Raw genomic sequence first — 14,916 nt, forward strand, 5'->3', positions numbered from 1 at the left:
TAAAAGCTTTCTGGGCAACATAGGCGAGACTTGAAGTTTGAAAACGTGAATTGTTATGAGTTGCAAGCTACAAAGGCAGCACAGAAAGCTCCCTAGTTTCCCTGTGCACCAGCAGGAGTTAAACATCAGAGGCAACCACCACCCTTCCTTTATAATATATTTTGAGCATGGCATCGTCCAGCACTAAAGTGTCCTAAAATACAGTCGAATCTTGATAATTCGAACTCAAAGGGGCCCGAAAATTTGTTCGAATTAAAGGAAGTTCAAGTTAAAGGAAGCTAGTTGAATGGAGGACTTGCCTGCAGTGGCCCATGTGCAATGAGCTAACACACGAGTGGGAAGTTCCACAAGATTTATTCACACATATTTATGTATTACAGTCGGTTACTAGGCATATCGGTGCTCGCACTGTGATAGGAAATGCTGGGTACGCGCGTGTATAATAAAAGGAAACATATGTCCTATGACAACCGCCCCTTCTAACTTTTGGTACGCTTCACCGCGTAAAAGTGCTGCATTGGGGCGAACTTCACTTTCGGGATCCGGCATTATGCAACGCGCCGTGCTTTCTGCGCTCCGAAGACATTGGCGAGGACTACAAAGGCGGAGTCGGTGCCATTGTCAACAGCGGCGATTGTTTCAATGAAAAACGTGGCACTGAACAGCAAGAAGCTTGGTAGCGAACGTCGAAGTAGCTAGACCTAGCGTTGCCATGGTGTAGCTACGGCTGCCAGCGGATCTGCGTGCGAGAGCGCGGGCTCAAGTAAGCGCGGTAATCAAAATGGCGGTGGTGGTGGCTTCGATTAATGCGGTCTCGGGCCTGAGGTCATGGTAGAAAGTCCGTAAAATCAGAAAGCAAAGGTTTTCTGCGTCCGAAATGTCAGACGTTCTTATACACTGACTCTGAGGTACATGGCAGTGCCACGACACTAACAAGTCACTAACCCGTCACTAACACAAGTAAACGGTGATGTGTGCCTGCACACACTTGTCCACAAATTCTCGCCACTGCATTTTTTTTTTTTTGCTTTGCGCGCAGCATTGAGAAGTCTCTCCTAAACTGTTCCTCTATGGCGGGCTAGTCGGAGGTGCCACCACGTGATTTAACGCGCTGCTGAGAGCATTGTCGGAGGCCAGTATAATCGAATTAACCATCACAAATGCTTGTGCATTCAAATTACCGGGCGTTTTCGCCTATTGGAATACACATAGCTTTGACGAAACAACAGCATCAGTTCGAATTATCGAGATTTGACTGTATTTACTATGTGCAATGACAACGCAATACCAGCAAAAGTAAGTCCAATGAACTTAGACTGAAACAACAACTTCAAAATTTGTACTTGAATTATAAGAGTACAACATGGATGGATGGATGGATGGATGGATGGATGGATGGATGGATGGATGGATGGATGCTCTACTGCGGACAAGTTAACTTTCCCCCTGCTCTCGCTGAACTTAAAGGGACAATAAAGCGAAACAATAAATCAGTTTAGATTAATAAAGCATTGTTTGAGAACACTGCAGGCAGTCATTTCAAAATAATAGTTTGATTATTAGATGAGAAAATGAAGGTCAGAGTATCAGTATTTGAATATCGCACCGAAACCTTGACGCCGGTACGTCAGTGTGACATCAGGGATTCCAATGTGTGTTTTCGCATTTGGGCCCCGCTGGCTGAGTAAAGATTCCCGAAACTTCCTATTTTTAAAATTTGGTTCTTTTAGAACACAATGTAGCCAATCTGTACCACTGTGTAAGTAAACAGGCCCTAAAAGATGCCATCAAAATCCATGGCGTCACAGCGACCAGGTGCGGGAACTTCAAGGAGGCGTCGCCACCTGTCTTTCGTTCTTGCAAGTTTTCTGGCTTACCAAGCGTCTTATTGTGGTAAGAGTGGTGCTTTTAGTGTCGTAGAAAGGTAATTCACTGATGCAGAAGAAATTATTTTTCTCTTTAGTGTCCCTTTAAGGACTTCAAGGAGGCCAGAGATGCCTAAATCGGCCACTGGGCAGACATTTTCACATTCTAATAAAACATGCTCCATCGTTTCCCTAGCTATACCACAGCAAGTGCATGTTTCTTCTTCCTTCTTATATCTCGCTTTATAGGTGCATGTTCTAAGGCATCCTGATCTCGCTTTGAAAAGTAATGAGCTTCCCTTGAGTTATCATAAATTGTTTCTTTTCTGATTTCGTTTTTTTTCCTCTTATGTAGTTACTTATGCCAGGTTTCTTTTCCACTGCCGCCACCCATGAGATTGTCTCATGTTGAATTCCAATGGCAGATCCAGATCAAGTTTTTCTGCTCTGTATGGAGCAATCCTATTCCAATGGCAGAGTGGGAGCGTGAGCTGTGTGTTCCAATGGCAGATTGGGACCAGCCGCTGATCCCGGATTGCTCCGTGGAGCAAAAATATTTGCTCCGCCGAAATCGGCATATTTAACCGGAAGTCCTCGTGACGTATTTCCTTCACCCGCCTCTGCTTCCTGTCACGGTCGCCTGTTTCCGGTCGCGGGCAGCTATGGACGACATGGGAAACGTGGACGCCGCTTCGCGCCGTGCAATTTTGTTCGCGCTCCTAGACAGCTCCGCTCAGACAGTACAATTTCCAAGTCGAGTGATGATTCTTCTGACACGGACAGTGAAATGGGGTGGTGGGTTGCGCTTCCAAGCGCTTGTTCCTCTCTCTATCCTAGCGCCCTCTCACTTGATTTTCGTATACTAAGTGACCCCGTGGGAGCGCACGCATTCCCTTCGCAGATGTGGTGTGCGCACATGAGAGCGATCTCAGTCGGAGCGACGCGCTCCGTTCGTGATCCGGCCAAGCGCTCGCGATCTACCATTGGAATTCAACATCAGTCTCTCTGACTTTCCGCTTGACATTCTTTGTTGCCATGTTGCTCACTATACAGGCCACATACTTGCTGGTAAGTTTCCTAGTTCTTTCCCTCCACTGTGAATCAATGTCTTTCCTGTACCAATACCTGAAAACTCTCCCAGCCCACATAATTTCTTCCATATTCCTCAGCCGCTTTTCATAATCAATTTTACTGTGAGCTTCCCTCACTTTAAAGCTTGTCCAGCCCTTATCACCCTGCACAGCTTCATTTGTAGTCTTCCTGTGAGTGCCCAATGCAAGGCATCCCACTGACCTTTGTTTGCCATCGAGTCCTGATTGTACTCCTGATTTCAAGCAAACAACCGCACCTCCAAATGTAAGTCCTTGAACCATTACACCTTTCCAGATACTCCGGAGTGCCTCGTACCTATTGTATCCCCATAGCGCTCTGTGCTTCATTATGGCTGCATCTCGCTTCCCCTTTACTGTTATTGTTTTTTCATGTTTTTCCATATATCTATGCCCCTGGTTTACCCATATACCAAGGTATTCATATTCTTTTACCCGAGAAATTTCCTGGCCCTGAATGCCACTGTCTGTGCACAGTTTTCATTGAATACCATAACACCTGATTTTTTAACGCTAAATTTCAAACCTAAATTCTCGCCTTCCTGTCCACAGATATTAGACAGACATTGCAAGTCACCCTGCTTGTTAGCTAGCAAGACAACGTCGTGTGCATAAAACAAACCTGGAAGCTCCTGCTCCGCTACTGTACCTGCCTGTTTGTATGAGAGATTAAACGTAAAATTACTTTCCTCTAGCGCCCTTTACACCATGTACATCATAAACAGCAGTGGGGATAAAGGGCACCCCTGCCTCAGTCCCTTGTTGATATCAACTTTCTCCTTGCTCCTACATCATATTTACATATACATCATATTTTTGCAGATGACACCCAGTGATAAGCTGAAGAGATGTTTGTTGTGGCGGCAACTTAACGGTTACGACTGAACATTACAAGTGGCACCACACGAAGCAATCTTAAGTGCCATCTAATGAGCTATATGTTGGCCACTGCTGCGATGAATTTGACAAACATTCAACGTTCTTGAAAGGGTATAAACAGGCTCTGGCATAGGTACAGTCAACCACCAATGTTTATGTGGCACGGGATATGCAAAGAAAGCGTGATGCCTAGGCACAATAGCTTCAAATTAAAGTTGTAGTCTGTAGCGCCTTTTGTGACGCACACAATGATCCATTAAATTCACTTTAACAGAGAATTAATTCCCATTTGTCGTGGAATCTCAGTCTCATAAACTTCAGTGACCGGCTGCACATACAGTCAAACCCACTTACAACAATATTCAAGTGCTATGAAAATTCCCCTGTTATAACCGATAATTGTTATAACTGGGGTGCACGAAAAAAAAGAAAAAAAAGAAATGGGGGATGGCGCAGCTGTTCCAAGAAAGCTATAATGGCAGGAGGCCAGTCCTCTGCACCACCTTCTTTCATCAGACTTCCGAATGTGTTGATTCGTTGATCTGTTTAACTCGGCTTCCTGCATGCTTCGATCGCGTGTTGTTAACAAGCCGCGGCTGTCGGCGTCCAAGAATGGCACTCCTATAACGACTGAAAAGAAGGGTCATGGGCGGCTAGTGACATATGAGCTCCGCCGAGGCATCACTCTGGTGGCCCCAAAACGCGCCTTTTAAAAAATGCGGGAATGTTGCCATGGCAGCATCTCGTCTTGAGAAATCCAGAAGAAACGCTGGAGCGGGATCGCCATAAGCATCTTGCCACATACTTTCCACTGGCTTGTACGAGAAAACACATGTCCGTCAGCCTAGCATGCTTTAATCGCGCGAAGCTTGCCGACATCTTTGTGCTTGACGTAGTGAAGTGGAAGGTCCCACGCAAAAACAAACCGAGGAGGGACTGGATCATCTACAGGACCTCCCGCAGGAACAATGTTGAGGCAGTCTGCCCTAACGCATCAGCGCTGCCGTCGTGGCCGTCACTGTCGCTATCAAATGCAAGCATGTTCGTGACGATCGCCTCATCGGTTACAAGCATTTCGTTTCGGAATCTATAGCAGTGCGTTTATTTTCACCGGCAACTTTGTGCATTGCCGACGATAAGCGGGCGGGTCAGCCATTTTCCGTTTCAGCGGCAAGTCAAGCGAGGCTGAGAAACAACGTGGCCAAGAACGACTTCGACGCAACGTACAAAAAAAAAAGCATTAGCGACTTAATCCGTTAGCAGAATTGCGCAGAGTGAGGGCCATAGAATAAAGAATCAACTGTGAGGGCCGTGCGCACAATTTGGGAGCAGCGTTGTCTACGCAGTTAGTGCAGTCCATTCATGTTTCGGAGGATGGTGCAGAACAGAGCTATGGGCACAGCCCATTCGTGTTTGGAGGGGTGAGAGGGCAATGGGAGAGATGCGCGCGAGGCTTGCATGCATCTCTCATGGAGAGAAGCGCGCGGCTGCAGTTGGAGTGGCAGGCGATTGTGCAGCAGCTCGAGTTACACTTTTTCTTTTTTCTTTTCAAGGATTTCGCATTCCATTACTCTTCGGCATGGGCACCCAGCAGCAAAACTTCATCGTTATAACCAATAATGCGGCATGGGGACATTGTAGTAAGCGGGTTATTTCCCCATAGAAAACACAAAAGTTGACTGTGCAGCAGCTTTTCATCGTTATAACCAATATATTGTTAAAACCGGTATCGTTATAAGTGGATTTGACTGTATTAATTGTAGAAAAATATACAGTGCAGTTTAGCACGACTGGCACAAGAAGGAAAACAAAGTAACACACACAATCGCTGTTATCAGATGTGTACCCAAATGAACCATCTAGACTAGGGCTGGGCAATCAATCGATTAAAGGTTTAATTACAACTAAGTTTTTGATCGCGATTAATCTGTTAAGCTCACATGTCCAAAACCACAAGCACCACCATTGATGACCCCGAAGGAACTAGTTGCGACTGCGCGCACACATGCGCACTGCATTTGCAGCGAAATCTTTTGAAATGTTTAGTTTCATCTTAGTGTCCTAGTGTTAGGGGAGATAACTAGAGGCATCTTGTTTTCCTTCAGTGCGTGAATGAAAACAAATGGTGCCCTGTTCGACTTTTTGACGAACAGAGTTGACAACTTGATGCATTAAGGGCGCCAGCAGAAAGCAGGCCTGAACTTTTCATGGCACTTATAAAATTCAATGTCCATTTGTGTAGACTGTTGCTCAAGTAATAATAAAGGCTCTTGAAAACTATGTATTGTGACAAATTCCCAGCTTTTTTTTCTCTAGTTATGTGCACGAATCCACAACCTTGATTATTTGATTAATTAATTGATTAAAAGCTATTGATTAATCAGGTTAAATATTTTACTCAATCTCAATGCCCAGCTCTAATCTAGACAGAGTCCATGCCAATGCAAGCAAGCCCAACTGTACCAGACTGCAGCCCCGAACAACCAGGTGGACTAACCTTGTCAAGAGAAGCAACAAAGCCCACGTCAGTTGCAAAGGCATTGATCACAAGTGCATTGTACTTGCGGTGCACCTGCAGCAAGGTGGCCACGTACAGCTTGGGGTCCTGGGCAGCCGCCTCGCCTAGCCGCTCCACGGCAGACAGGCCCTGGGCCTACATTGCATCACACCGGAAGCATGTCAGTGACTGCAATGCTAATAAGACCTGTTGAAAACCTTCCTACAACAAGACCCAAGCAATAATTCAGAGCGTACCTGTATGTGCTCCTCAAGCAGAGTGCGCAGTTCACCAAGCCCGTCAACAATGCGTGACACAAGCTGGAACATTCGTCCGAGATCCTCGTCCTTGTCGTCGCTGAGCAGGTTCTTGAACTCAGCATAGAAGATCTCCAGGTGCTTCTCTATCAGCACCTTCTCGCATGTCTTAGCAAGCGCCTCCAGCGTTGTCTCATGCAGGTACAGATGAACTCGCCGCTGCTCTTCGGTAAGGCGCTGCTCCGCCTGTCAAAACAATGAAGAATACAGAGCGAATTCAAAACTAGCATTCAGCTCAGCAGGGACTGTAAGAACTCGTGCACAAGCGCTTGCCAATAAATTTATATTGCAACAGCAATTATATGGACACTTGAAGCACATTCAAACCACCGTCGCAGTATGTACCAGTGTCAACAGCACGTGCATAGACCACAAGCAGAGTTGGGCCTTTCTAGCCGAGAGTGCTGCACAGTTTGGCTACAAAAATGACAAAACCAAGTGGATGCACTGTCACGCTCTATTAAATCAGCTTAGAAGCAGGATGAGTGTTCTGCCTTCCAGCTGCTGGCATCAGCGTTGTGCACATAGACAGTAGCGTGCCTGTTGAGCAGCTATGTGCTTACACTCTATGCATTACATTATACATTAAGCTAAACATTACGCTACACATTAACATTAAGCTATACAGCATTAAACATTAGGCTATACATTAAGCTAAAGCTACCTAATCCTTTCAATGGGCACTGAGAACTGCCAACAGCAATCCGTCATTCTTATCTAGGGCACCATAGGTGCAGCACCTGCAAAACCGCTGGTGATGCTCGTCTTGCCAGCATTGGGACACCTGGTAGTATCGCACCATGCATATACGTCGTGCCCGCACATTGTTGTAACATTGTAGGAAGAGCTTGAGCACAAAACTAAACCTTGCTATTACTGTGAATGCTTCGCTTTTGAGGTGCAAATGCCAGTTTTCATTGAGAAAGTAACACACAGTTACGAACTTATTAGCACTCTAACTCAGCACGGATAACCTAAGCATCCAAATATCCAGGAGAGAGGAAAAAAAAGAAAGGAGTTGATGGAAATCAATGAGCCTGAATTTGCCAATGCCAGACAGGCCTGTCAATGAGATACAGTCGAACCTGGTTATATCGAACCCGAAAAAAAAAAAACGCTATAAAAAAAATGCTATCAGTTCGATATAGAGCATAATTCGATATACAGTAGAACCCCGCTGTTACGTTCCTCACTGCTGCGTTTTCCCGGCTGCTACGTCGTTTTCATCCGGTCCCGGCATAGCTTCCATAGGATCCAATGTATAAGGAACCCCGCTGTTACGTTGTAGCTGTGAAAACGTTCCCGCATGATACGTCGCAACTTAGCACCCCTAACCAGCCTGGGCTAAAGTAGACAACGTGCTCCAACCGCCATTTTGGCTTTTGACGAGTTTTGGCTGGGCTTGGCCGGGCTTGGCTATGGAACTGGCTGCAAGAAGCCGCACGCCAGTTCGAGAGCCCGCATGAGGCCGCCACTACGTGGCCATTCGTGAAAAATGATCTTACTATCATCACTGTGATTACGGTCACCGCTTGGTTGTTGGACGGGTCGACTCACGGAGGAAGGAAACTCGGGAGAGGCCCTGACGTCACTCTTTGTGAAGCTAAAGTGAAACCGGAAGTTGGCGTTGCTCGTGGCGTTGCTCCGCCTATCGGGCCAGCTCTCCTCTCTTGTTTACGTTTCTCGCGAAACCACGCAGCGCTGCGTGCGCTCCGCAGCAATACTAAACAATCGTTAGCACGTTAGCATGATTACGCCAAAGAGGGCAAAATTTCCCGTGGATATTCATTCGTCCGCTGCCATTGCCTGGCGCATACGACGAAGAGCACGAGCCGCATGACGCCGGGGAGTTGCCAAATCCTAGCTTTGGAGAAGCCGTCGCGGCTCTGGACCTCCTCCGCAGGTACGTCGCACCTCACAGCGACGCTGACAGCAATGCGGCCTTCCAGGGTATTGAGAAACGTGTGGCGATTTATAGCGAGCGAAAGAAACGGCAAGCCACCATTCTAGACTTTAAGTCCTAAGCGCACTCTGTGGAAATAAATTGTCTATAGTTGAAGCTGCACTTTTTTCATTCATTTTCGGAGCTTTCCTCACTGTTGCGTTTTCCCGGCTGTTAAGTTTTTTTCCCCCGGTCCGGTGAAAAACGTATGAACGGGGTTCCACTGTATTGTATTTACTTGCATAATGATCGCACTTTTTTGTCAAAAATATTGATGCAAATTCAAGGGTGCGATCATTTACGTGGGTTAAATTTTCCGTGAAAAGCTTTTTCTTTTTTTTCATCCCACATTTGCTGCGGGATGACAACAGGTTAACAAGCAGGCGGCTGCCGCTGTAACAGTGCGGGACACTAAAACAAAAATGGCAGCCAGCTGAGCAAGCCAAACACACTGGACAATTTTCTTTCTTCTCCCGAGTACATTATGTGCATTGAAACAGTTTCTTCCGTATCAGTAATGAATACTATAATAATATCATTAATATCGGCAAGTTTGCGGTAATAACATAGCCATGTCCACTTTGAGGGGACAGAAATAGAGATGGGCGTGCTTAGCTGCCAGTGACTTAGAAGCACATGGCGGGCATTCAGCGGCATTTGTCTTCACTACTATCCTAACGCGGCACGTTTCCGGTAAGAGTGGACGAATGGCTAGCCGTGTTACAAGCGTTGGCATGTGAGTAGGGTACACTTTTAATGTATCAGTGTAAGCGTGACTACTATGATTACCGCTCGCAATTTGTTGGGTGCTCACAAGTGCAGATGAGAGGAATTAAAAGGCGCCGTTTTAGTTGCTGTTGACCACAACCATTAAAAAGCCAACAAATAATAAAGCCAAGGCAAGTTTGGCTATAGCCTTTTTTTTTTTTTTTTCATGGAAGTGTGGAAAATGATGAAAGGAATGAAAGGGGGCATCTGCTTAAGAATCTGTTTGGTGCGTGCAGACCACATGATGCGTCTTGAAGAGTCGTTCGCATAGCATTCGACAGCATTCGATAGATGGTAAGCGCAATCATCATTAGCTAGACTTGGTACATGACATATTGCTGCGGCAAGTTCAGGGTGTCATTACGCGGGAAAGAAAAAAAATCCAATTTTGATGACAAAATTCAGGGGTGCGATCATTATGCAAGTAAATAAAGTAAGCCTGTTAAAGAATTGGACGTCATAAAAGCACATACCATTTATAAAAGCACTTTACTGATGAAACTAGCTTAGTTTTGCACGAAATAGTCCTGTACCTTCTTCCTCTCGTGCAATTTCGCTGCCTGTAACAGCACGCACTTCTCCACATTGTCTAATGAGTCGGAACCGCAACCGTCCACATATGCGCAGAAGCACCGCACTAGTACAAGTGCACCCATCACCTCAGAGGATCTATGCAAAGGATTGTTGTTGCTTTCCTCATTGTGCCTGCTTTCACTTGTGTTCGGTACGATGTCGGCAATGTAGTCTGTTTTTGGGCTCTCCCGTGATCGCGACATCACCATCCGCACTCACAAGCTCGTCGACCATTGATCCGCCAACTTGTCACCAGCTGTCACCAAATTGGGCCAGCTGTCACCAAATTGTGACAGCTGGCTCCAAACTTCAGCGGCACCGGCAATGGCTTCGTCACCCTCACAAGCACTTTCAGAGTCATCACCGGGCACGCGGAAGCTGGCACGTCTGAAGCAGTTTTGGATAAACCACTTCTACATGGCCACTTCACTGTTATGGCCGAGCATACAAGTCGGGCACCACAGGCACCGGGTCATTTGTCTGCTTTGGCCCTAATCCCCTCCTTATTCTTCAAGATCGCACTGACAGTGCACCTCAGCATCTTGTACACGGCGGCAACATCTGACTTCTTACCACGTTCGACTCGATTTATGATTTCAAGCTTCAGGGTGAAAGGCAAATTCAGTGCGCTTCGCGCTGGCCATCAGGACAACACTGTGGGAGAAGGCCTACAAGGCACAAACACAACGAACGAGAAAAGCAGTGAGGCAACTCGGGCTTGCACCATCTTGCACGAGGGCACAAGAGCCTCTGATTGGCTGCCTGAACAAGCACTGCGGGCAGGCCAGGATCACTTGTTGCAGGGGAGTGTCGCCGACTCGCCCGTCGCGGTGCGGTCACGGTAGGGAGAGTAGGTGGCTGGAGCCGCACTGCCAGGCTTAACCACTTTTCGGATATGTCGGCAGGTTTCCTTGCCGCCGTTAGGGAAAGCCAACTTCTGGGGGTACTCTTGCATCGCTTGATGTTCGATATATTGGGAGTCGCTGCAATTTTTGTTTGATATAAGCGTAACTTTTGCTATATATATATATATATATTCATATTAACTATGCCGTGTTCAGAAATTGTTCGATATACAGGATAACTTGATGTAAACGGGTTCAATATGGTCGGGTTCGACTGTACTCTACTGCCTACACACGTGCTAGACAAGTAGCCTGCATTTCATGCAGTGTAACTACGTCATGTTGGACACATGGAGGCGTGTCAGGGCCTGCACAAAATATGCACCCTGTGGCAACTTTGCACTAATGATGGCCACTTTCCACTAGCTGAATCAGAATGATCATGATCTTGATTGTTGTTTCAGAGCCTGAAGGCTGAACATCGCAAAATGTGGGCCACAAACACAAGGAAAGGCCAGCCACACGGACTAGCCAAGCATGGCTGGTTTCCCAGTGCAGCAGTTTTTTGAGAATTTGAAGTATCGCTAGCATATTTGGTACTTGTACTTAAAAATGTCCACTTATTGTATACAGTCGCCGACTGATTTTCCGGACTCCAAAAATTCGGACATGCTCGATTATTCAGTCTGCTTCGCGGCACCGCCATTCTCCCCATAGACCATAATGTATAACAAGTGCCGAAAGTTCGGACACATTGCAACCTCTCATCTGGTTTTTCGGACACTCCTTGAGCCGACTCGATCGAGAGCACTATGCACAGACTCTGACCGGTGCATGGTTCGACTTGCTGAATGCCATTTTTGTTTTGAACGGAGCCTCCTTCCTGCCCCACGAAGTGGCGCTACTGCAAATTCCCGCTCATCATCATCGTTTCTGCCTGGTTCAATAGAGTGGTTCTACAGCAGTTCCAGTTTCAGCTTAGTAAGCCATGTCAAGACAATCCAGCAGCTGATTTGTTTCTTTGCGCACAACGCTGCGAGTAGGCCACGTTTTTCGTTTGTGCGACTGGTGTCAGCATGGTGGTGTTTGCTTTGTGTGCTGTGTCGAGGTTCCGGTGATCCAACGAGGCATACGGAAACATTGCGTCAAGTGTCTAATGGCGCCGACAGTGCCCGCGCAGACTGCGCTGGGGAATGCTGGCAAGCGGGTGCCGGGAGGCCCAAGATTTGTCGCCTTCCGATGTGCTCCCTACCGACGCGGAAAATGTTCTGCCGAGACTTGCGCAGTGGTTGCATTGCGATTCCGGACACCGTCTCATTTGACAGTTTCACAGGTGCTGACACTGCTGTACTGACATGCGCAGAGCTCGACGACGGCGAGATCATTCGTCAGGTTTCTGCTGCACTGCCGGACGATGACAGAGTCGGAAGATGACGCACCATGTGCTATGCTGCCATCGCATGCGGAGCGTGTACAAGCAGTGACTGTGCTTTCAGCCGCCTATAGTGACCGTACGGCCCTCTCCGAGATTCAGACTTATCTGATTGCGTGTAAATGGAACAGCGTGCAATGGCGCATTCACGATTTATTCAAGCCTACTGCCGAGCCCGAATAAGTGCGTGGAAATAAAAGATTTCATTTTTTTTTCTCCTTAATCTGCTTTTTCGGACACCTATCTATTCGGACATTTTCGCAGTCCCCGTGAGGTCCGAATAAACATTCGGCGACTGTATATAATTTTATTTCTTAGCGCAATCTATCACAAGAAAATATCAACTCTAGTCACAGTTTGCATACATTTTACATGCCTTATGTCGCCATGATTGTACGATATAAGTAAGGAACAAACACCATTGCAAACATACCCACTGCCACAATAAAGTAACTTTAGCATTTATGGAGGAGAGCTCAGTCATTTCACATTTTTTCAAGCAGCCGCTGCATGTTGGCATCTCCTGGTTGCTGGATAACCATAGTACCTTCAGTGGCAACTGAACAAGTTCACATTCAATGTCACCAGCAGGACGCAACAAGAATTTTTTTGAAAAAGAGAGACATGCCTTTTTCATGTACTCGGTGACAGGGTTCTGCCTCAGGAACTCCATGCTCTCCCTGTTGTAAAACCGTTCAGTGTCCTCAAGGAACGTATTCTCAAATGCATCCTTGTACACTGACAGGTTAGGCCCCTTGGCTGATGGATCTTCCTCATTCAGGCCAAGCTCGACTGCAGCAAACGAAGGCATTACCCAACTTTACATAAAATCTCAGAATTTTTTTCAGCCATTGACCACTGCATACCAAAAGTTAGGCGTGCACCTACAGACCATGACAATGAGTTCCTCACCATAGCAGAACATGACGCCACTGACCAGCCTCGTGTTGATCGGCTCACCATTCCGCTCCTTTTCAATTAGCTTAAGCACAGCATTGGTCACCTAAGTGGAATGAAAACAGCAACATCAACACAAGCATTGAAATAAAGTTAAGGCAGAATGCCAGGGCTACTAGCACAATGTACACATAAAAGGTTTAAGCATATCTAGGTACACACCTGTTTGTGCAATGGTGTGAAGAAGCAGTCCCTCCAGGACACCAAAGCCAACTAAAAACAATGAAAGAAAGAGCGAAAAGCATGGCACAATGTCAAACATGAAAATAGTTACCAAATATTCACTTACAAAAATTTAGAGATACTGCCTGCAAGCAGCAGGTCGAAAAGTATCCCAAAAATGGCAATTGAACTAGTTCCAATAGTTTTGTTATGGCATGTCTTCTGATCTTGGCTTTAGGCTTGGTTTGTATCTGGGTGGCTTTTACATCCTAAACCTACAATTGGGTATTAACGACCCTGTAGTACAGTGGAATCTTGTTTGATTAACTTCGTGGGGCAAAAAATTCATTTGAACAAAGCGGAGTTCAAACTAATGAGCTTCTTTCACACAGAGCTACAATGCCACCTACGTGTTTTCACATGGGGATCAAATTTAATCATGCTAGAACATAAGCTAGCAGAGACCCTTGCTGCCAATATTATTTCCACATCGTAACTGGACTGTCTTGTATGGAACACCCGCTCAAGAGGAAGCTTAAGTTTGAGCTCAACTCTGACAGTGCCCATTCAAATACATGTAAAACACGAACGCTTTTCTGAGATAACCCCTGGGCCGAAATCAATGAAATTTGTTGCATTTGAGAGAAAATTTGAAATTCTAGTGATTGTTAAAGCAAAATTTTGATTTAGAGCCTGAATTTATTTACAAGAATTTAAAAATTGGTTTAAATAATATGGAAGCCTGAATTTTACTCATTTTTCTCTCAATGAAAAACAGGTACACTTGAGCCTTGTTATTACGAGATGGGATATAATGAAATAATCAATAATGGACGATGGATAACGGACGAAGTAACTGTACTTCCCCTTGAAATCCCCACAAATATACATGTAATTAAAACCTTGTTTTAACGATGTGAAATTGCTCTGCAAATGGATGTGACGAACTAGATTCGTCTCCGTAACCAAAAGTACCAATCGCTGCACACAGAGCATGTCACTTTCAGCCCGGTTACCCACTCGTTCGGCACGGCAGTGCGAAATTCCCCACACTGAATACACCGTCGAGCAACACTGGTCTTTATCACCACCATGCTTAGCCGCAAACACAGTGGCTGCACACAAGCAACACTCCTTTCTTATTTTATCGTACCCCTCTCTTGACGCGGCACATAGCTGGCAAAGCTAGGCCGCATGGCGCACCCTCGGAGATAGCAATCTTGGAGGTCACGCCTAGGTGCGCCGCACCACGTATCTGTGATGATGCTTACACAAGGCATTCCAAAAAAACCAGTGCCTCCCCTTCTACTTCTCTCACTGCAGTGTACCATGCAGCACACTGCAGTGAGCGACAGTTTGGCTTTCACAGGCCAAATATGTCTGTGTATAAGGCCGACAGTGTTTCTGGTGCTGTGCTAAGCTCTACCGGCCGTACAGTTCCAACGAGTTCATGACATCACGCGTAACTGAAAACTTTCTCCAAAAGTCATCGGGGCCCATCGTGTTCAAGCAGCACATGGCACACAACATGGTGCGCCGACTACGCAGCTGGGGCGGTACTCTCGGATGA

At 46.3% G+C, this 14,916-nt stretch overlaps 1 protein-coding gene across 2 annotated transcripts in view; it reads right to left on the minus strand.

The window, feature by feature from the left end:
- The window catches only part of Cul1 (cullin 1), a 55,566-nt gene that overhangs the window by 24,672 nt on the left and 15,978 nt on the right, over positions 1-14,916 (minus strand). For both annotated transcript variants that reach the window (XM_050178887.2, XM_055071129.2), the window contains exons 6-10: positions 13,347-13,397; positions 13,140-13,230; positions 12,856-13,019; positions 6,608-6,853; positions 6,351-6,506 (exon numbers count right to left, since the gene is read on the minus strand). In XM_050178887.2, coding sequence (XP_050034844.1) covers positions 6,351-6,506; positions 6,608-6,853; positions 12,856-13,019; positions 13,140-13,230; positions 13,347-13,397 — 708 coding nt within the window. The remainder of the gene's footprint in view (positions 1-6,350; positions 6,507-6,607; positions 6,854-12,855; positions 13,020-13,139; positions 13,231-13,346; positions 13,398-14,916) is intronic.

Source organism: Dermacentor andersoni, chromosome 5 (assembly GCF_023375885.2).
Source record: "Dermacentor andersoni chromosome 5, qqDerAnde1_hic_scaffold, whole genome shotgun sequence".
In the NCBI taxonomy this organism is placed as follows: domain Eukaryota; kingdom Metazoa; phylum Arthropoda; class Arachnida; order Ixodida; family Ixodidae; genus Dermacentor; species Dermacentor andersoni.